The 23936-nt window shown below is 41.9% G+C and overlaps 2 protein-coding genes across 4 annotated transcripts in view; one reads left to right on the top strand and one right to left on the bottom strand.

The window, feature by feature from the left end:
* The window catches only part of dnajc10 (DnaJ (Hsp40) homolog, subfamily C, member 10), a 95247-nt gene extending 87411 nt beyond the window's left edge, over window positions 1-7836 (top strand). Inside the window, exons 24-25 of one of the 2 annotated variants that reach the window (XM_056579681.1) lie at window positions 5858-5971; window positions 7289-7836. In XM_056579681.1, the coding sequence (XP_056435656.1) occupies window positions 5858-5971; window positions 7289-7300 (126 nt within the window). In that variant the 3' untranslated portion in view covers window positions 7301-7836. Of the gene's footprint in view, window positions 1-5857; window positions 6972-7288 lie in introns of those variants that run through there. The other variant, XM_056579680.1, reaches the window with a different exon arrangement.
* A 2085-nt stretch (window positions 7837-9921) lies between these two features.
* The window catches only part of frzb (frizzled related protein), a 59118-nt gene continuing 45103 nt past the window's right edge, over window positions 9922-23936 (bottom strand). For both annotated transcript variants that reach the window (XM_056579253.1, XM_056579254.1), the window contains 3 exons: window positions 17378-17582; window positions 16887-16950; window positions 9922-15884 (listed from right to left, as the gene is read on the bottom strand). In XM_056579253.1, the coding sequence (XP_056435228.1) occupies window positions 15819-15884; window positions 16887-16950; window positions 17378-17582 (335 nt within the window). In that variant the 3' untranslated portion in view covers window positions 9922-15818. The remainder of the gene's footprint in view (window positions 15885-16886; window positions 16951-17377; window positions 17583-23936) is intronic.

The raw sequence follows: 23936 nt of genomic DNA, 5'->3' as shown, positions 1-23936 counted from the left end.
CAGCGAAGAAAAAAGAGCCAACCACCTTAACCAGCAATAGTCTAATTATATTTATCCTTATTTATGGCCGCACTTGAACCTTATGGTGATTTTATTCATGAACTATTTGACACTGGAGAAAGACACACAACGCGATCAGTACCGCTCTAAAGCAATCTGGTGCCCCGAAGTGCTCCGTTATGACGGTGAGGTGGTTCTTTGTGGAGCACAACCTTCAAAGAAGAATTCTAGTTTCCGATTTAGCTTCAGATCGTCCACTCGCAGCCTAAGTCGCCAGCTCCCATGGGAAACAATAAAGCTGGCCATTGTAGAATGCGAGAGACTCGATGGAACGTTTGAAACGTCTTTATGTGTATTTTTATTTATTTTTTAAAACAACCTCTTGCCTACAGAGCAAGCGTCTCTATCGATTGGGCCACGGTGACCACACTGTTGTAACTGGATTTACTAATATATATTTATATGACGCTACAACTAACAACAAATGAGAGGAGAACTCCTCAAAGCAGATCTGTGCTGGCTGAACTGATTTGGTCTGCTTGTCTTGTTCAGCGATTGGGCGCAAACACTTCAAATGCATTGGCTGAGAGAAAAGAAGGGCGGAGATATTAGCATACTAGAGAAACGCCGTATTTTACGCCGTCGTGATGTGCACAAACGCGGCGTATTTTACGCGCGGTTTGATGTTCAAAGCGGCGCTTTTTACGCGCGCTCTTGAATGGCTTAATTGCGGAGTAAAAAGCAACGCTTTTTTCGCATGACGGCGTAAAATACGCAGTTTTTCTACATTTTACTGCGTAATGAAGGTGATACGCGACTAAATTATGCCGTTTTCTGGCGGGGATGGCTTGCCATACGCTGGGCCATCTGGCCGTGGCCGTTGGCCGTTGCAACTGTGGCCTGGACACGGTAGGCTCTCCCAGGCGAAAAAAAGTATACTTTAACATACTAAATTTAAGCACACTTAGTACTTGTACTTCATAAGCACAAAATTATTGTACTCAAAGTGTGTTATTTTCGAGTACTAAGAACGTACTTAGTATACTAATGATATATCATTATTGCTACTTAAGATATGCTAAAATACATCTTAGTGTACTTGACTGTACTATTTTGAGACACCATTAAGATTAACTTAAACATACTTAAGTACACTTTTCTCTACTATTACTGTACTTATTTATAATGTTCTTTAGTTCGATTTAAAGTATACTTAAATCCACTTTTAAGATTACTATTAATACATTTAGAATATACTGGAAGTATATTTCTAATTTAATCATAATGTATTGCCATTGTATTTGAAATATATTTACAAAAAACAAATACAAATTAAAAAGTTGTACTAAAGCATACTATCGTTCATCTTAATGTCTCAAAATAGTACAGATAAGTACACTAAGTTGTACTTTAGTATGTCTAAAGTAGCACTCATGATATATCATTAGTATACTAAGTATATTGTTAGCACATTTAAAGTACACTTCAACAGTAGACAGAAAGTATATTTTTTCTATAATTAATTTGAATTTCAAATTACTTTTAAGTAAACATAAAAAATATTTAGAACATACTTGAGGTAGAAAAAAAGTTTATTTTTAACATGCACGGCATGACAGGGAAAATGTGCATAATAAAGTACATTTAAATACATCTTTAACAACATCTTAAACAACATTTTCAAACAGTTTCTCTTCATCGTAACATTTTTATTCAAATTTGGATCATCTGACCCCCTTTGACAACCTTTAAGTGTACTGAAGTACACTAGTGAAAAGTATGATTTCTAGCATTTGAAACACACTTGCAGTACAATAGCATTATATTACCAGTGTGTTTGAAATATACTTAAAAAGGCATTATGGTTCAATTGATAGTAGTATATAAGTCTATTTTGAACACACTATTATCATACCTCTGTCATATTTCAAATTAAATTCAAATACACTTTCTGACTATATTTAGTACTTTTTAAGTGTGCCATTATGTTAATACAAGTATTTAATATTGATTTATAGTACATTTGTATCACAATTTAAGCATCAAAGGCATGTACTTAAAGTGTAGTTATTATACTATAATGTAAAGTGGAAGCGTATATTAAGGGTATTTTAAGTACAATACTGTCATACTGCTAAGTACTTTATAAATACTACAGAAATATACTTTCAATACATCACTATTATACTACACATGCACTTCTTTCTGGTACCATTTTAGTACACTCCATGGGTGCTATTTTGTTCCATGACGAAAAACACTTAAATTGTACAAACCATAACTTTTATTTAAATATTAATACAAACATACATTCAACAACCCCTAACTTTAAAACGTCTGACATGTATAACATATATAATAAAGCTACTGAGGAGCAACCTTGGTGTAGCCCTCATTATTGCATTTCCTCCGCAGCAGGGCCCGGATCTCACTAACCATGGTGTTGGGGAATTTCTCCCTCACCGTGTCTGTGAAAACAGGAAGGACGCATGTGATTTTATGGTACGAACACACCAAACGCGTAACCCGCGTAAGATTTACGCGCGTAACGCAGCTAAAATGTTGCTTGACCATTTTGTGTCAAAAATTGTCCTTCGCAGCTACGCGCCTACGCTCCTACGCGCCTAGATGAGTCCATGTCCATGCAAGTGAACGGAGCGTTCCCTCTTCGTCATAACTATCAAACCAAACATCCTTCACATTCACCGAGCGAACATTACGAAAGTAAAATGCACATTTCTCGCTAAAAATGTTTCCATAAACGCATTTAATGGCGTAACTATGTTACTATTTCCACCCAGAATAAAGTTGTCGGCCGTGGCTGCGCTGGAGTCCGAGGTAGGAAACCCAAACGCCGCCGTGTTTGGGTGATAGAGTTTAGATCGGGTTAGATTAAATAATCTCTGATATAAATAACAATAATCGGGTTAAATAACTTCACATGGTGTGTCTGGTGTGTTTCCAGCATTCGTAGTGTTGATCAGCAGATATATAGTCCGCCAAGACGTTGAGGTTGCTTAGTAACCAGAGACTCTGTCCATGCAAGTGAACGGAGCGTTCCCTCTTCGTCATAACTATCAAACCAAACATCCTTCACATTCACCGAGCGAACATTATGAAAGTAAAACGCACATTTCTCGCTAAAAATGTTTTCATAAAAGCATTTAATGGCGTAACTATGTTACTATTTCCACACAGAATAAAGAAAGATGTCGGCCGTATGCTTCTGTCCAAGCTCACTACTCTCTGCCAGTGACGTCGGGCAACGCGGCTAATCGTCATGCGTATGAGCGTAAAAGGTTCAATTTTTTGAACTCCTCGTGTACGCGCGTATATGTACGCGCGTATATGTACGCGCGCGTATATGTACGCGCGCGTATATGTACGCGCGTATATGTACGCAGCTCATACGCCGCTAACGCGGGTAAAATGTTGCTTTAGCGCATGTAACGCGTGTACGCAGCTCATACTCGCGTAAACCAATGGTTCCCTATGGAAAAATTGCAGATTTTATACGCGTCGTACGCAGGGGTACGCGTTTGGTGTGTTCGTACCTTAAGACTTAAGATAAACAATATATTACATTGACACAGACTAGTGCTTGTGCCCATTGGGGGCGTGCCCGTTCGGAGCGCGTGCCCAATCGGAGCGTGCAAAACGTAAAAAAACGCAGCCCCCGGTACGCCACGTGCCCCCGCTACGCAACGTGGTCCCGCTACGCCACAGGCCCCCGCTATAAAACAACTCTTTCTATTAGGCTATCATCTTTACCGTAACATTCCTACATTTTACAATACAAATACGACGTAAAGACGCTCTCAGGCGCAAACGTAGCCCCCGCTACGCCACAGGCCCCCACTACGCCAGTTGATCCAGTAACTTTACTTCGATTACTAAATTCAAGCATTATACTTCGATAAAAGCAACTCTTTCTATTAGGCTATCATCATTACCGTAACATTCCAACAGACTATAGCCAAAGTTAGCTGACGTTACAGAGTATTTCGGAATCATTTCACCACCGTTTTGGAACTGACTTACCTCCAACGAAAAGCAATTTGGCTGCAATAGGCTTCGCCTCTTGTTGTCGCCGTTGTGTAGGCCAAATTACCTCTATCCAGCCCTGCTCCGACTCGAGGTCTTCCCTGCAGTTAACCGTTATTTTTTTATTTCTGTATGCATCACGTATGACGGATGTATTATCTGCTCTAACGGAGCCGTCTTGGAAATAAAACAAACCAAACATTGTCATTATTAGACCCGGAGATATTAGTTGCTCAATGCTCAATTTCAAATAGAACAGTCCGCGCCAAGTGTATTTGAGTAAACCACCAATTGGCGACCTAAATACTACATTCTCATTGGACGTTGATTTGCAGCCGCACACTGATTGGATGGCCGTTATAAACTTGCTATTTTCAAATTTTGGTTCTAGCCTTGGATTTTCTTTAATAGTTGGAGCTAGTAAAAGTAGCCATTTCAGTATTATTTATCTGTAATTTTTTGATTAATTCAACACTTTGGTTGTGATGATGTATGACATAACCCATTCCATCAACTTACAAGTGGAATTTATGGAAATATACTTAAATAAACTTCTAATGAAGTGAAATTAAAGTATACTAAAAATGAAGCATTTTAATAGTGTATTACTAAGTGTACTTTTCAGAATCACACTGAATGACAACTATACGTTTTTGCAATTTAGTACTTTTTCTAAGTACACTGAAATACAGCTTAAAATTAACTTGCATTCAAGTGAACTGTAAGGAAGTATACTTAAATACACTTCTAATGAAGTGAAATTAAATTACACTTTAAAAAAGCATTTTAATAGTGTATTACAAAGGACTTGAAACAAAGTGTACTTTTCAGAAGTACACTAAAATACCACTTTAAGTATTTGAAACTTAGTATACTTTTGCTAAGTATACTGAAATACAGCTTAAAATTAACTTAAATTAAAGTGAACTTTACGGAAGTATACTTCAATACACTTCTAATGAAGTGAAATTAAATGACACTTTAAAAAAGTATTTTAATAGTGAATTCCAAAATACTTGAAAATTAGTGTACTTTTCAGAAGTACACTTAGGTACAAATTACAATACACTTACAATAAAGTACACTTTTTATAAGTACACTAAATTACCACTATAAGTATTTGCAATTTAGTATACTTTTTCTAAGTACACTTAGGTACAATTTAAATAAACTTAAAATAAAGTATACTTTTTAAAAGTACAAAGCAATACCACTTTAAGTATTGCAGAATTAGTATACTTATTTTTAAGTACGTTAAAGTTGAATTTAATGACATCTATTGCGAAGTACACTTTTTAAAAGTATATGTTAAGTATACTTTAAATTAAGCACAAAAAGTAAAAGTATACTTATACTAACTTTTGTATAATTGAATTATACTTGTAATACACTAAAGTATACTACTTTTTCACCTGGGCTTGTACATACGTCATCACGTCGTACACGTCATCACCAAGCGTCCGCTGCATGGACCATAATAAAGTCTGCCACCAGTCAGAGTTTTAACAACAATGGACAACAACACAGAGAACACAGTTCGCACTTTGCTGAGTCTGTTGCTTATTTGGATATATGTTTACCGTTTAATGGGAAAGAAGGCTCGTCGCCGTTATTATGTCCGTGGTCGTCGCGTGGACTATACTGTTAACGCAGCCGTTAACGCTGATAACGGCCCACCACTAGTATATATATATATATATATATATATATATATATATATATATATATATATATATACTTCAAAAAATCACAACACTGGTTAGCTATGTATGTGTATATATCTTAACCCTATATGTCCGTGGTCTCTCCTCAGCGTGACCAGGGAGGAGAGGTTGTCAACAGCCGCCAGGCCAGCGTCATTGCCACGGTCATCAGGGAGAGGTTACATCGATTGTTGCCACTGCAAACTCAACACAACAAACTCAATGTAATTTTTTTTTTTCTATTTGCATATTTGTCAGGGTCAGATGTAACAGGTTTTATGACCCCGATGTACTGCATGGTAAAAAGGATTAGGACTGTAGTTATCAAGCCCGAGGAGGAAACTGGCCCAAAGAATGTGCAGAATGCCGTAGCTTTGCTTCCTCGAGTATTTTCAAGAGTACAAGCAAGTTCTCAACATCCCTACAATGGCTGAGGTCATCAACCAGCCAACATCAGCCTGGCTGATGATCAACGTACCCAGCTAATCCATTGCAAATCCCTGCTCAGTTTTGGGAGATATCCTGATGTTTGACAGACAGGCAGACACACAAACAGACAGAAACAGAACTTCGGGGGAGAGTGAGCAGGAGTGACTGAGGAGTGGCGTTGAACAAGCTAACGTAAAATTTTTTATTGTGTGTGGTGTTGTTGTGTTGTGTATGTTACAAACTTGTTTGAATGTCAAATGACCTCCTATTGTCAGATGGTCTCCTGGATCGAGCCCCTCTGTTGTGGCGGAGGCAGGCCTTCCTGTTCCATAGGGTAGATATTTTACTGAAGAAAACCAACTTACACGAGTGGACAATGCTCTCAGAAGGAGAGGTTTATTTCTACGTTTCCTACTGCTGGCTGAGTCTGTTTAAAGGGGTGATATCATGCTTTTTCGGCTTTCCCCTTTGCTTTAGACCAGGGGTGCCCAACCAGTCGATCGCGGTCTACCAGTAGATCGCCGAAAGATCCCAAGTCGATCGAGAGGGGTGAAAAAAAAAAAAAAAAAAAAAAAAAATTGCGCGGGACATATACGTGCGGTAGCGCATGCGCTGTCAACAGTAGTTGAAAGCCGTCAACAGTAGTTACGCAGTCCTAAACGTTGGCATGGCTGAGGGGAAACGAGTTAAGACCTACCATTTTCACCCTGAGTGGGAGGAAGATAATATTGATTATTGTTGAGAAGACGCCGTGTGCAGACGGAATGAAACCCCCACTGAAGTCCGTAGGTCCACGATACAAACCACCACCACCCCCCCCCCCCCCCCCCCCCTCCACGATACAAACCCCCCCCCTCCTCCTCCACGATATTTGTTGTTTTCTAAAGGAAATATTCTAAATTACCTTCAGGTCATGTTGTGACCTGAAGGTCGAGCGTTCCAGCAGGATCTACATTTTACGTTGGTTAACATTTTCAAACATTTAATAATGAAATAGGATACATAAAGAGGCTTGATAAATACTGGTCAGGTGACAGGATGTGTTTTCAAGGCTTTCTCGTTATAAAACCACAACGCCAACCGTTAACCTTTTCTCCATCTTCTCTCAACAGGATGAGCTTTGAGGATCTGGGACTAATAAAGAACAAAGTCCAGAAGCAGATAAGAAATATCCAAAAAAACAAGAACCATTCAACTTGGCCAATCCATAGAGCAAGTTGATATGAACCAACGTATTCCATGAACCTCTCGCTCTCCCCAACCCTGAAGAACATAACCCTACTCCATGACTCCTCCTTGATCTCATCTATGACTCCTCCTCCTCCTCCTCCATGACTCCTCCTCCTCCTCCTCTATGAATCCGGCTCCTCCTCTATGACTCCGGCTCCTCCTCTATGACTCCTACTCCTTCTCCTTCTATAACTCCTCCTCCTCTATGACTACTGCTCCTCCTCTATGACTCCTACTTCTCCTCTATGACCGGTTGCAGATTATGAATGGACCCCAGTTTCTCACACTCATCTCTTGAAGTATTTAATGTATTCAAACAGTGTTATTGGTATTTACTCTGTGAGGTAAAACACTGAACTTCAGATAAGATGTTACTGAACACTGATATTTTAAGTAAGCACGTTGTTATGTATTAAATATCTTTTACAATTTCAACAATGTCTTATTTATTATTGTATATAGTTGACTACAAAATGGTTTATTTTGGGCAAAGGATGTAAAAAGTTCTCAAAATGTTTAAGGTGTAAGTGAACTGGGGTTCCTCCAATTCGCCCACAGCGGTTCACCTGGCAGAGTTCAGAGCTTCTGGTGGGGGTGCTAGGGCCCAGGGAACCATCCACGCTGGAGGCTACGTCTGCATTCAGCCCTGACACAGGATATTTTGATAAGGTCTTTGTTAGAGACAACCAAGTTTATTTTCACAACACGGAGCAAAGCCACCCTCTGAGAGTTTGGCAACAGTCTGGTTTGATTAAAACCTGTACTCGGTCCTCCTGTAGTCTAGGCCTATCCGTTGATGACGCGTTATGAAGCAAACAATGCCAGAACCCCTGGTCTGTCGGCAGAAGTTCCACCTTTTTAAAATCCTGTTTTTGGTGAGCGACTGCATTTATGTCTCATGACCACAGAGTGGCAGCAGACCACCAGGTTCGTGTTCATGTTGATTTTATCACAACAACGCAAACATCGGTCTAGTTTCCGTCCATCTGTCTATTCACATGGTTCCAGTCTGTCTATTCTGAGTGTCTGGAAAGGGTCCTGATAGTGATGGTATTCAGGGTTGAGTGGTTCTGATAGTGATGGTGTTCAGGGTTGAGAGGTTCTGAGATGGTGTTCAGGGTTGAGTGGTTCTGATAGTGAGGGTATTCAGGGTTGGTTCTGATAGTGGTTCCGGTAATGGTTCTGATAGTGATGGTGTTCAGCGTCGGTTCTGATAGTGGTTCCGATAATGGTGCTAATAGTGATGCGGTTCATGGTTCAGTGGTTCTGAGTGCATCCTCCTCCTCTCGGTGTCAGTGAAGGACTCCGTCACCCCATGACCCCTGCTGTGGTCGTCGTCCTCCTCTCTGTGCCAGTGAAAGACTCCTCCTCCTCCAGCTCCTTGCTGTGTCAGAGTGCTCTGAGACTCTAACCTCTGTTACCTGGTACAACCCATCATTATCAAAAAGATATAAGAAATACATCATTTATATCTTCAACGTATTTCTTCGAAATAATAATTTGAACTAACTTACATTCTTACTCATACTATTGTTGCATCATAAAACATACCCATTTTCTCAATATAAATTTCAATTTCAATTTTTTGGTTTATTGTAGTATTGTGACATCATTAGTTTATGTATTGAAGTGTAAAGCACTTCATTTTTACATACTTTACGTTTTCTATGCATATATATATATTCTATGCATATATATATATATATATATATATATATAATTCTAGAATGGGAGCAGCTGTACTGGACTCAGTTCCCCGATACCATCTATAAAGTTTTTCTGATCCTGATTTTAACCCTAATGAGCTCTCTCACTTGCTCTATATATCCTTTCTGTTTTTCTCTCTCTCTGTCTGTCTTTGCATATTATCTGTTTCTCTCTGTCGGTCTCTGTCTGTCTCTCCCTCTTTTCTCTCTCTCTTTTTTTTTTGTGGAGGTGCTTCAAAGATGCTAATTTTTCTGCAATTATCCAAAATCCAATGGAAAAACCCGTTGGCTCTTTGTCAAGGGAAACCCAGGTCGACGCTCACTTCCGGGTTGGCCAACATACGTCATCCCTCCACCACTATATACTGTAAAAACACATGTTCAAGTTGAATGATAATGCATGAATCTATTCATGCTATTCATGACAATTATTTTGGCCATGGTGGATCCAGATCTGTTCCGGAGCATTTCTGCACCTCGGGCAGCAGCGCAGGGTTGCCAGGTCCTGCCTGCAAAAAACGTCCTGCCCACATACCGTTCAAAATCCACCCAAAATGTCCTAGAAGCAGCCCAAATTGTTGTTTAAGCAGCGAAATGCATTGTGTGTGTGTGTGTGTGTGCGTGTGTGCGTGCGTGCGTGCGTGCGTGCGTGCGTGCTATTTTATGTTGAAATTCGACGTAATCCAGTGTTCACGAAAACGTACACTGTCAACGTATGCTTTTGGCGACTGGGTTGGCTCTCAGATAAACGTGTTTCTAACAAGATGCGTCACAGGATTTGGGAGGAAGGGCGGGCCTTCTGAGAGGGGGTTCCGGGGGTTTCCTTCCGGGCGGGAGTTTTGGTTGTTGTAGTTTTCCGGTGGAGCTGTGCCTGCCTGTCCGATTGTGGAATCCAATAAACCTGCTATCGAGCTTACTTCGCTCAATACCTCGCCTGTGGTTATTACAATATCATTAAAAGTTACATAAAGTAATGGTTTAATTACGTAAACACAGGAAACACGTGAGCTGCTAGTTTAGCGAAAGCAACGTCCCTAGCAACCTGACGTCGTTGAAACATGCGAGCGAGCCGATTAAATCTTCCTAATAACTATAAAACTAAAGATCAGACACAATCACTGACTGAAGATTATGCAAGTAAAAAGTATATTTCTCACTAGAAATGTTATTAGAAACACGTTTAACGGTAAAATATTGCATTTCCCATTCAGATAATGAAGATTAATAAAGATCATACACATTCACTGACTGAGGATTATGCAAGGAAAATGTAAATTTCTCGCTAGAAATGTCATTAGAAACACGTTTAATGGTGTATCTGTCCTAAAATATTGCATTTCCCATTCAGATAATAACGATTAATATGTCTACGTAACAATTTCACCAAATGCTCGGAGAACGTATCGCCCGCTGTTGGTGCTATTCCCCCATTCATTTCGAATGGAGAAGGACGCGTGTTCAGGGTGACGCTTTGGTCAGGCAAAGCGTGACCCTGAACACGCCTTGCGATGTGGACAGACGTATCTATTTTACCCCTTGGCGTGATACCGGGTTGCCCTGTCTCTCATCTTAAACGGTTGACAGCAGGTTCATAAACTGGTTTTATTTCCATTTAGGGATTCAGCTAACTAACCATAACTTAGTTATCAACATACTAACCAGAATCTACCATTACCTAGTTTACGAATAAAAGTCAAACCTAGTTGTCGACTAACTAACCCTAACCAAGTGGTCAACTACTTACCCTAGCACTAACTAACCCTGACCCAGTTAACGACTACTTAACCCTTGCTCTAGTTCTTTCCATAGCCCAACCCATTATGTAAGTAAAGTCACTTCAGTGCAAGCAGTAACTATTGATTACTTAACTTAGTGCTCTATATCCTAGTCTGTAGTCGGACTCATGCTGGAGACGGCTGTGTTTCAGAGGGAGAACATGTGTTTTGGATCCAAACGCATACTGAGGAAAATCTGTTGTACGGGAGAGAAAGTGAGGAGGAGGAGGACAGTGAAGCTATTTATCCTGACAAGGCCTTTGTCACATTTCCGTTTCTGTCTCTCTCTCTGCTGTCTGCCTCCGGACTTAGCCACGTATAACCGTACCTATTTGCAGGGCCCTTCGGTTGGGGTATCAAGCGGTCTGAATGGTGCCGGAAGTTGGACCTACACACGCCGGTCGATTGGTCGAAAGAATCATCACTTCCGTGCCGATTCTGGACAACTGGGAAAGCTTTGTTTATTGAAGAAAATGTTGCGCAAAAGCTTGCCGTCCTACTTGGACTTCCTCCATTGTTGCTCTTTGTTAAATGTGTTGCGTTTTTCTTTTTCATTGAATTTATTAGCAGGCTACACTGTGTCAGGCTATGATGTCACGATGCTTACGTAGCTGCCTGCCGTACCATGAGGGTACTGTCGGCGGTAGAAACCCGAGCCGTAACTGAGCCGCACCTAACCGAACCTAACTGTACTACACCTACCGCACCTAATCGTACCAGACCTGAGACTTGTACAGAACCGTTTTACTTAGTGCTTGACATTCAGAAGCGCTAAGTGACACCCTAAGATGGTGACACTCTAAGTGACACTCTGATATCGTGACACTTACGGTGCGCTCACACCAAACGCGACGCGACGACATGGCTACATACAAAGTTAACGTAGAGACGCGTATCAGGCGACATTTGTCGCTCGAAAACCTGCGCCAAGATTTGACATGTGGCGCTACATGAACGCCCTGGTACGCGCGAGCGCATCCACAAGGATTTAGTAGAGCGACACGACGCGACACGCCGCTCGAGTTGAAATATTTGAACTTTTGCCGCGACAGTCGCGTGATGACAGCCAATCAGCTTTCACTCCCTGAGTGACGTAACGTGACAGTCAATCAGCGATCAACCGGCCAACCGGCCAACCGTTCCCTGCAGTGCAGTCCGGAGTGAACCGCAGCATGGAGGAGAAAGTGATTGTTGCTGTTTGTGACTCCCGGAGCTCTATATATAAAAGTATATAATATTAGATAATCTAATATATAAATATCTCTATATATATATACTATATAACAGTGGTTTTCAAACTGTGGGGCGCGCCCCCCCTGGGGGGCGCCAGAGTTCTTCAGGGGGGGCGCGACGTGAGAAAAAAATAAACCCGAAAAAAACCCTGAAAGTCGATGATTCAAATCATCACTCGTACTTCAACTGTAGAAGTAACATAATAACTAAATCAATTTTCAACCGTTTATCTTCGTGCAAACCATTTAACAAATCTACACACTTGTATCTTCAATAATATTTAAACAGAATTTCGATATCATTTAAAATTTCTTCAGAATCACAGTTTTAGTTTCATATCGCTTCGTTTTCAGCTGTTTTCATTGAAGACGTCAGCCCATTCTGATACACCTACTTCTAGACATCGTAACTCATTCATTTTTCAACCCTTTACCATCGTTCAAATTCCATTAAACAAATCTACACACTTGTATCTTCAATACTATCAAAACGGAATGTTTATAGCATTAATATTTTTTTCAGAATCACAGTTTTAGTTTCAAACCAGCATCGTTTTCAGTTGCTTATAATAATTGAGGTCACCATAGCAACGCCGGTAAACAAACCCCGCCGAATAGTCGAATCTCTGGACTGAAAAGGCAGATCTGATTCGACTCTCTCATGTTTCAGAAATATGTTTAAAATATGTTTCAAAAATATGTTTCAAATGTTTTAAAATTATGATCAGAGATGTTTAAAATGTGTAAAATAATTAAGATAGCTTTCAAAACACAGGTATTCCGGATGATATTTTGAATAGCCTGCGTAGCGTGATAAAACTTGCACAAATCCCTATCCCTACCCTTGTCTTGCAACCAAACTCAGGCGACACCGCGACCAGGCGACAAATGTGGCGTTTGGTGTGAACGCACAGTAAGGGCCCTATTTTAACGGTCTGAAACGCAAGTGAGAAGCGCGAAACGCACGTAGCTTTGTGGCTGCTGTTGCTATTATACCGGCGGATAAGTGACTCTTGCGTCCGACGCAAATCTAAAAAGGGTTGGTCTAAAACCCATAGGTGTGTTTTGGGTGTATCGTGCAACAAACCAATGAGAGTTCCATCTCCCATCCCCTTTAAGAGCCAGCTAATTTTAGCTTGACGAGTTGATATTTTAACAGCGCGTTTGCGATCTCCGCTGAGACAGATGCATGACCACATGAATTTCAAACTTCAAATGGCTCAGTTTATGGCCAAATAATAGGCCTAATTTACACATGGAATATACTTTTCTTCTACAACTTCAGAAACACTGAGTCGTCATGTCAATTTCGGCAAAGAGAACTTAACACATATATGATATGCGGTCCTGTGGCCGCAACTGTGTGTGAGACTCTAAGTGACACTCATAGATGGTGACACTCTAAATGACACTCTAATATTGTGACACTCTTAGTGACACTCTAAGATGGTGAAGCAGGCCGCAGCTGCAGAAGAGGCTCTGCTGTCTGCTAGTGCTAAGGCCCTCAGGTTTGTGGTGCAGGTTGACGGCTCAGAGCTGGGTCTAGGAGTCCTCTCGACAACAGTGGGTAATACTCTGTGATATACATAGGCAGGAAGTTGGCACACTGTGAAAAGTGATATGCTACAACGGAAAAGGAATGCCAGGACTCTCCGCTCTGACCTCCTGGGACAGACATTCAGCCGAGTCACAGACCAGACCCCCTACAATGGATTTCAAAGTATCATGAAAGCAGCAGCAGAGTAGCACATCAGTTTTCTCAATCTGCAAATCTTCAACATTTTGTAGGATTTAAGATGATCATGGAAATGCTTCCCTGCCACTGGCGCCTAGACGTCCTGAGGCAGAGGGATGGGGTGACGTGATGAGGGACAGGGTATCGCTGGGTTCCCTCCTGCTGGCTGAAGGACTACCATTCAACATGGTTCCCCTGATGACCTGCAATCCAAGGAGCAGCCAAACTCTCACCCTCCTGTCCACTCATAACTATCGACATAAATCCCTATTAGTATGGTTGCATGAAAATAGTTGTCATGTTGATGGTCGTATTATCTCCTGTCCTTCCCTAAAGGAAGCTCCAGTGTACGCTATGCTAAAGGAAGACAAGAAAGGAAGCCTCGAAGCACCTTTCCTTATCATTTAAAGAATTCAAACAGCTATCATGGCCACTACTTCGACCGCAGCTCTGGTGTGAGGGACAGCGTCAGACATTTGATCAGTTAACCTTCGTGTCATTAAATAAGATGACTATTCTTACCTTCATTTTGGGTTAACCTGTATAGTTTCTAATTAAACAGGCTTTTCCTTAATACCATTGGTTTTGGCAATTTTCTGGTCACCCACATTATAGGACACTAAGAGAAGCAACCAGCCAACCAAATATATATGTATACATTATTATATGTATGCCTTTAGATATATTACGTATATGTTTATAATAATTCTCCAGAAATTTTCTATTATAGTTAGTATACTCCATGAGTGGTATGGTTGTTGGGAGAATTCAGACAAACCACTGAAGTTACCTTTGAGCTAAAGCTGAAACATTTGCACATTCTTTTTCTGCCTCACCGTTCTCACTGCGTTTCCACTCATTGTGTTCGGTTATCGGAAAGTTTTCACACCGAGCTAAACCTTTCACAATCAAAGCTAAGTAACACATTCTTTTGAATGATAGGGTAAATATTTATTCACTTTATAAATGTAGCCCATTTAGTGAATATAACCTCTTTATACCTAAAATAGACGGAATAAATAGTTGTAATAGTCATTGTATCGTATTGATTGTTGGGGCAAATCTGATTCATTTGTGAGGCAGTATTGTACGGCCATGTTGCTATGATAACATGTAGTATAGTAGTGCAGTATTGTACGGTCATGTTACTATGGTAACATATAGTAGTGCACTATTTTACGGTCATGTTGCTATGGTAACATGTAGTATAGTAGTGCAGTATTGTACGTTCATGTTGCTATGGTAACATGTAGTATAGTAGTGCAGTATTGTACGGTCATGTTGCTATGGTAACATGAAATATAGTAGTGCAGTATTGCAGGGTCATGTTGCTATGGCAACCTGTAGTATAGTAGTGCAGTATCGCAGGGTCATGTTGCTATGACAACATGTAGTATAGAAGTACAGTATTGTACAGTACAATGTTATGGTAACATGTAGTATAGTAGTGCAGCATTGTACTGTCATGTTGCTATGGTAACATGTAGTATAGAAGTACAGTATTGTAGGGTCATGCTTTATTATTAATAATAATACTTATAATATATATATATAATAAAAGTGTTATTCAAGTTTATTAAAGTAAATAGTCTGTGGACCTCATAGTGTAGTATTGTAATGTTGGTCTCATATAGTGTAGTATTGTAATGTTGGTGCAGTATAGTGTAGTATTATCATGTTGGTGCAGTATGGTGTAGTATTGTCATGTTGGTGCAGTATGGTGAAGTACTGTCATGTTGGTGCAGTATGGTGTAGTATTTTCATGTTGGTGCAGTATGGTGTAGTATTGTCATGTTGGTGTAGTATTTTATTGTTGGTGCAGTATAGTGTAGTATTGTCATGTTAGTGCAGTATAGTGTAGTATTGTCATGTGGGTCTACTGTGGTATAAGAGTAGTACTTTGGTTGTGGTTATATTTGTATTGTATTGTGTATGTTACGTTGTGTGAGCCCACACACAAGGTCTCAGTGGTGGACGCCACGCTGAGCTGCTCTCCCTGAGGTCCTCTCCTGGAGCACCTGGTCCCAGCGCTGCAGAGAGACGGACAGGGAGGATGATAGACAGTTAGAGGGACAGACAGGTAGAGGGATAAGAGAGGTAAAAAGAGGGGAAGGGAAGCAGGTTAAAGAGACAAATGGCCCGAGAGACAAGTTAGAGAAAGAAAGACAGGTAAGAGAGACAGATAGGTGGAGAGACAGGTAGAGACAGAGTGACAAACAGATTAGAGAGGCAGATAGTTTGACAGATAGGTGGAGGGACAGGTACAGTGACAACACTGGAGCACAAGGGTTGTGTTCTGTTGATGCGTGTTTCCTGTCTGCTCTGAGAGGGTTTATAGTCGGGTGAGTCTCCGCTCATGGGGTGTGGACAGTCCATGCATTTAAAGTTGTCGTTTGCGTTAACATTGCTGTGGACTTTAAAGATTAGTGTGCAACACATTTCGGATAACACGTGTGAGGGCCAGGGTTACGTCATGTTACGTTCTACTAGCCAGCAGGAGGGGACTAGTAAGGTCCGATTTCAGAGTCCTAATCTAAAGTCTGATGAGACCAGCTCAAAGTCATGGGGAGGTTCAATTTCTTCCACTTCGTATCTCGATCAGTCATGTGCTGAAGGCGGGATGTGCTCATCTGAACCCTAAAGGTAAGGTTCCCCGGTGAGAGACAAGCCACATCCCAGCAGAACATGGTGTTCGGACACCAGCACTGATCAGGGAGTTCTGGTGGAACACTGTAGGACTGCTTGATCGGGGATAGAATAAATCAACACCGTAGTTTCACAACAGTCCTTCACAAGACATTCCCTCCATACCGATCATTCTGAGGTTGGTTTTGTATGAATGAAAAGATCCAGCTGATTAGACCTACTGCAATGTCTCTGTTACCCTGAAGTCCATCATTCAGTCATTCATTGCGTTATCTATCTCCAATGCAGTCTGATTTTAGAAATTGATACTGATACTTATAGTGATACGTAGCTCAATATATAGTAAAGAGTGTATCTCAGTATATTTAGAGCGTATTTCTTCTTACCTTCACCTTTCTTCCTATCCTGTCTTTCCACTTCTGGGCAACAGAACCTTCAATAAGGAGCAGTCTGACACACACACACACACACACACACACACACACACACACACACACACACACACACACACACACACACACACACACACACACACACACACACACACACACACACACACACACACACACACACACACACACGTAGTTCAGTTGATGGATAGGGATAATAATTTCTTACTACTACTACTGCTATCAATGCTAGTACTAGGATATGTATTAATGTACTACAAATCCTAGGATATGAAGCGATTCGGCTGCATTAGGGGAGGAATGGACCGACCATATTTAAATTACTGTAGCATAAAAGTGTTTTTGTTACCTTAAAATCAGGCCATTAAACGTATAAATATATCTACAAAGGGGTCCTCTTCCAGGGAGCCCTGTTTCTCCTGCATGTTAAGGGAGTAAAATGATGTCGATACGTGGAGTATTTTTACCTGGACGTCTCCTTGTTCTCGTAGCCCAGGATGATGTAATCCACCCCTGGGGAGAGCGGGGGGCAGGGGCAGGACGAGATGTAGAACAGGGTGTTGGTTTCTCTGGGGATGTTCACCAGCGAGGACTTAAACACCTCCTTCACCTCCACGGTGGCCGTGAGCTCCTGACCCCGAGTCCTCACCTCCTTCACCCTGGCCCTGATCACTGAGGGAGAGGATTCACTGATCACAACCAGACCCCCTCACCTCCTTCACCCTGGCCCTGATCACTGAGGGAGAGGATTCACTGATCACAACCAGACCCCCTCACCTCCTTCACCCTAGCCCTGATCACTGAGGGAGAGGATTCACTGATCACAACCAGACCCCCTCACCTCCTTCACCCTGGCCCTGATCACTGAGGGAGAGGATTCACTGATCACAACCAGACCCCCTCACCTCCTTCACCCTGGCCCTGATCACTGAGGGAGAGGATTCACTGATCACAACCAGACCCCCTCACCTCCATCAACCTGGCCCTGATCACTGAGGGAGAGGATTCACTGATCACAACCAGACCCCCTCACCTCTTTCACCCTGGCCCTGATCACTCTAAGGAGCTCAGAGTCACCACAGGGCCACCAGGAAGTTGCATTCTACATTTAATCATTTGAAACCTTTGACAGACTTATTACGTGAATTATTCAACATTGAAATCTACATTTTGAAAGTAGAAGTGGATTGTTCTGCACAATGAACAATGAATTCAGGAATAAACTTGTTTTTGTATGTATTAATTAAATACTTGAATTAAAAACTCACATTCAAGGTGCACATTATATTGGGAAAAAACCTAATTTCGAACATTGTTCATTCCTAATAAACTAATATAATATCATATTTATATTCACTGTGGATTGAGATCCACTCACCATGGTTAAGCACCATACTTGGATTAAGAAGATATGGTATTGTATTGCGCCTTTATCTTGTCCTTCCAGTACATAAATTCCTGTGCCAGGTGTATTTTGAATGTAGGTTTTGAATTTGTTCAAAGAAACTGAAGGTGAAATATTAGTTTTGAATTTAAATGTTGAAAGTTTCAAATTGTTACAATTAAAATGTAACCTTCTGGTGGCCCTGTTCGACCCCATATTACTGATTTGATACATTGAGCTTAATGTTGGGGGAGTGGGAAAGAGATTTAAATATGGTTGGTAAACTCTCTGGGTTTACATGCTACAACTACAGCTCTACAATCTTCAAAAAGTATATCTCCTGGCCGCTTAACTTATAGTCATGAAACTTGCACACATGTCTAAATCAGGATTTACAAATTTGCCTCTTGCCGCTTCAAAACTTTGTATTTGTATTAGTGGTGGGCCGTTATCGGCGTTAACGCAAAACTTTTATAGCGTGATAAAAAAAATATCGCCGTTAATCTATTTTGAAACACTTCCTTGTTCGGACCCATCACGTGACTGAACTAACCAATCAGAAGCTAGAATTTAGGGTGCACTCACACTAAGCCATCTGGCCGTGGCCGTCTTCACACCTAACCGTGCTCAAATCTGCCAGTGTGAGTGTGGCCAGTCTGGCCAGGCCAGGCCAATTTGGCCACTTGGGAGAGGTGTGCTGCTACGGTCCGCGCCGCTACGGTACAGATACTAATGAGCCGACACGCGCACACGCACGGCTACGCAACCTGAGCTGGATGACGTATAGTCCATGCGACGACCACGGACATAATAACGGCGACGAGCCTTCTTTCCCATTAAACGGTAAACATATATCCAAATAAGCAACAGACTCAGCAAAGTGCGAACTGTGTTCTCTGTGTTGTTGTCCATTGTTGTTAAAACTCTGACTGGCGGCAGACTTTATTATGGTCCATGCAGCAGACGCTTGGTGATGACGTGTTACTTACGACGTGATGACATATGTACAAGAGCCTACCGTGGCCAGGCCACAGTTGCGACGGCCAACGGCCACGGCCAGATGGCCCAGTGTGAGTGCAGGCCAGAGAACAATGGGGCCATTTGAGCACGGTTAGGTGTGAAAACGGCCAACGGCCACGGCCAGATGGCCTAGTGTGAGTGCACCCTTAGACTGAGGTAAACGTGAGGAAATCAGAGAGGCAGATTCAACAGAATATCCTGACTGTGTTAAATATGTAAACATGTAAATATGTAATAATTGTGTAACATAAATATGTAAATGATTAACTGACTAAAAATTTTAAGTACATTTCTAGCAAATTAACTCCAATATAAATTATATCAATTTATTCTACAACTTTCAAATATTTAGCTTCTAAACCTTACATTATTATGGATTATAACACGGCTCTTCTCAATGCTGTAGACTGCTCCATTCACTTGCATGGGCCTTCCCAACGTTCAGCTGTCAATTATTTTTGTTTATGCTACGTTCACTTGCATGGGCACTTCACAACTTCCGGTGGTGAATTATATTTGATAAATCACCATTGCCCAGTATAATTGACCGCTGTCAAGGTAAACGAACAGATTTTTTGCCGTTTGCCATTTTAATCTTGATTAATCTAGATTAATTTTGGAATTAATCTAGATTAAAACAATTAATCTATGCCCACCACTAATTTGTATATAGACTCTGAAGAATAAGTCGTAGAATAAGTTTTGAACACTTCTAGATTTCTCTTGGGTTTTGGATTGTCGGTGCTGTTAAAGTTTAATTTATAATCGTTTACTTCTTTAACGGCAACGACAATCCAAAACCCAAGTGAAATCTAGATGGAAAAAGTGTGTAGTTCAAAACGTGAGCAGCTTTTACTTCTTCGCAACCTACAGAGATGCTTATGTACGGTCATTCAAAAACCGCATGTTATTTCCCATAGACATTTGACCGATGGAATCAGTAGCCTCGGAGGCGGGACTTATTCTTCAGAGGTCTATTGCAACTTGTAACTATTCTGTTTTTGTTACCTGGCTAGTGTCTGTGGAGGTATATGAGCATTTAGTTCAACATCGGCCAGTCTAAGGCCCAATCCCATTTCTACCCCTTACCCCTCCCCCTTGTTTTGAAGGGGGAAGGGGAAGGGGTAAGGGGTAGAAATGGGATTGGGCCTAAAGCCCAATCCCATTTCAAAACAAGGGGGAGGGATAAGGGGAAGGGGGAAGGGGTAGAAATGGGATTGGGCCTAAATCTCGTATTTGATCTGATGTTCATTGATGTACTCCGTCCATATCAAATAATCTAATGAAATGCAGTCATTCAGAGTAAGATTCAATGTTTTTGTCAATCGAAGCATGGCATCACATTTTCCCTGGCTGGTGACATAAAATACGACCAAATTGCCCAAATGTTGGATTTGAGTGGAAGCATTTTTGGGATGGTTGCATGAGGGCTTTAACTGCTCAGAAAGGACGATAGAAGTCGATTGACTAAACAACATGGCCCAAAGGTGAAAAGGAGGGGTTTATTTGAACAAATCATCTTGAAATGTAGTGTACTTAAAGAAACATGGGTGAAGTTGAATTAGTTATGAATGAATAACTGAATTAATTAATCAGTCAATTGACTGGAAATGCTGAGTTTGGGCGAGCATATCTCCTGAGCCTTGGATCTACGGCAATTAGGTACAGGGAGCCTACGTCTTCAGTAGCACCACCCAGCCTACGTCCAGTAGCACCACCCAGCCTATGTCCTGTAGCACCAACCAGCCTATATCCTGTAGCAGTACCCAGCCTACGTCCCTGGAGTACAGTTTAGATTCTCTGCCCGAACCCGACCCTGACCCGACCCGCTGGCCTGGACAATATCCCTATCCTCGGGCCGGGCCAACTTGTGCAACTTTTGTGTACAAAGTTGCACAAGTTGGCTGCAGTTAAAAAAAACGCATGTCGCACTCGCAATGCATGATCACACCGGGCCTGCATGCTGTGCTGTATTGTGTGTAGTAGAGATGTGCGGATGAGCTGCAATGTCATCCGCATTCCGCACCCGCTGCTTAATATCAATAATCCACCCGCAATCCAGCCAAAGCAAGGTTTTTTTCAACAATGGACACCCGCCCGATCATCATTCATTATGGTATAGGGTGACAAGACATCCCGGTTTTGCAGGAACGTGGTCTTATTATAGCCCGATCATTAACTAAAAAACACATAGAAAGAATAAAGCATCCAGCATATGATTTCAACAATGTTTCAGGGCATACGCAACAGGGATGGTCGCACAGTGGAATGCTGATATAAACCAGTGGACGATATGGAGTTAGATTCATGCCAAAACCCCCCACACACGCAAAACATGTTTTGCTCACGCATAACGATTCACACGCACACAAAACGTTTTTTACTCACGCAAAATGATTCACACACACGATCAGTGTGGTTTGCAAATACAAAAAATCATTCAGAAACTAATGCATTTTGCTTCAGAAACAAATACAGTATGTTTTACACAAAGTACAAAAAAAATCCTTCAAGTACACAAAACAATTCTACAAGTACGGAACACGAAAGCTGCGCGTGGATCGGAATGCATTTGCGCACGGATCGGATTGCATTTGCGCACGGATCAGCAAGGCGGAAAATTAGTGCCAAAAGTCACGTGATAAATAAATGTCCTGTGATTCATACTACACAGCAGCAGGTGGCGGTGTTGAGTCAGTTTAAGGCCGCCAGGACGATCTTTTTTCTCCCCAAAATCTTTATTTGATGCTTGAGTTGAAACGTTAGTTTTGGAGCACAAAAAACGCATATAGACGCTTTCTTCAGTTGGCTGTTTTTAGCCGATTCTATCAAAACGCTATAAACTTGGAACAATGGGGGCAGTGGTTATGGTAAAAACTAAATCGCTATTTTAAACCATTTAAAATGCTAGAAGTAGCCCGACACTTCTTTGGTAGTACAATAAGGGTCTTAAGATATAAAACGAGGCATTGAGAACTTTATAAGTGTACAGATTGTTTATTAAAAAGTACATTTTATACACACAATACCATCAGTAGATCACCCGTCGACGCCATTTTGTGTTGCTGACGGATGTCACAATCTCTGTGTTCGTCAATTCAGATTCCGTGACAAAGGGGCGGCAAGTCGCATAGTATGGAGTTGAATCCACACACGTTTGGCCGGCATCAAATAAAGATTTTGGGGAGAAAAAATATCCTCCTGGCGGCCTTAAACTGACTCAACACCGCCACCTGCTGTTGTGTAGTATGAATCACAGGACATTTATTTGTCACGTGACTTTTGGCACTAATCTTCGGCCTTGCTGATCCGTGCGCAAATGCAATCCGATCCGTGCGCAAATGCATTCCGATCCACGCGCAGCTTTCGTGTTCCGTACTTGTAGAATGGTTTTGTGTACTTGAAGGACTTTTTTTTGTACTTTGTGTAAAACATACTGTATTTGTTTCTGAAGCAAAATGCATTAGTTTGTGAATGATGTTTTGTATTTGCAAACCACACTGAGCGTGTGTGTGAATCATTTTGCGTGAGTAAAACACGTTTTGTGTGCGTGTGAATCGTTATGCGTGAGCAAAACACGTTTTGCGTGTGTGCGGGGTTTTGGCATGAATCTAACTCCATAGGATGAGCACTGGGCGGAGATGTTCTCGCATTTCACAAATTTCGCAAATCGTCCTCCTCTTCTGGAACTCAAATGCAGTCCGGCAGTTGTACCATCGGGGGAACTACTTAACGAACTACAGGCTCTTGGCTTGCTATGTAAACCCCCCAGCCCTGGCAAGGGCTGGCTGAGGAGGTGCCGAAAGCGATGTGAGAGACGCTGTAAGAGGGGCAAGAGAGCCGGCGTCCGTGCTAGGCTAAGAGCTAACGCTAGCCGGCCGGCTAGCGTTCTCCAACGTCCGCTCCCTGAAAAATAAACTGGACTCCATCCGACTACATCTGACTACAGTGGACTACTCAACAGGAGACTAGGGACTGCTGTGTCTGGGTTTTTACAGAGACATGGCTCAACGATCGAGTCCCGGACGTGGCCATTCAGCTAGACGGACTAGCCTCGCATCAAGCCGACAGAGACTCATCACTGTGCGGCAAGGCCCGAGGTGGCGGACTGTGTGTTTACATCAACACTGACTGGTGCAACAACTCTGCCCTAGTCTCAAAGTTCTGTTCATCGCTGGTGGAATATGTGGTTGTGGGATGTAGACCCTTTTATTTGCCACGAGAGTTTTCCTCCCTGCATGTGGTAGCTGTTTACATTCCCCCCAGTGATAATGCCAAGGAAGTGCTAGCCGCACTGTACGGAGCTATTAGCGATCTCCAAAACACTCTTCAAAACTGTGCTTCCTAAATTTCATCAACATGTGGATTTTGCAACGAGAGGGGCGAGCATGCTGGACCTTGTTTACACCAACGCCCCCACCTCGGATACTCAGATCACATCTCCGTCAAGCTGATCCCAGCATACAGACCGCTCGTCAGACGCTCCAGACCAGCCGAGAAACAGGAGCAAACCAGGCCAGCAGGAGCCATCTCTGCCCTCCAGGACTGTTTTGAGTGCACCGACTGGCATATGTTTAGGGAAGCAGCAACCACCGACGGCTCCATTGACCTGGAGGAGTACA

This window comes from Gadus chalcogrammus, chromosome 20, assembly GCF_026213295.1.
Source record: "Gadus chalcogrammus isolate NIFS_2021 chromosome 20, NIFS_Gcha_1.0, whole genome shotgun sequence".
In the NCBI taxonomy this organism is placed as follows: Eukaryota; Metazoa; Chordata; class Actinopteri; order Gadiformes; family Gadidae; genus Gadus; species Gadus chalcogrammus.
Note: the sequence above shows the minus strand (reverse complement) of the source record. Positions and strands in the feature narration are given on the sequence as shown.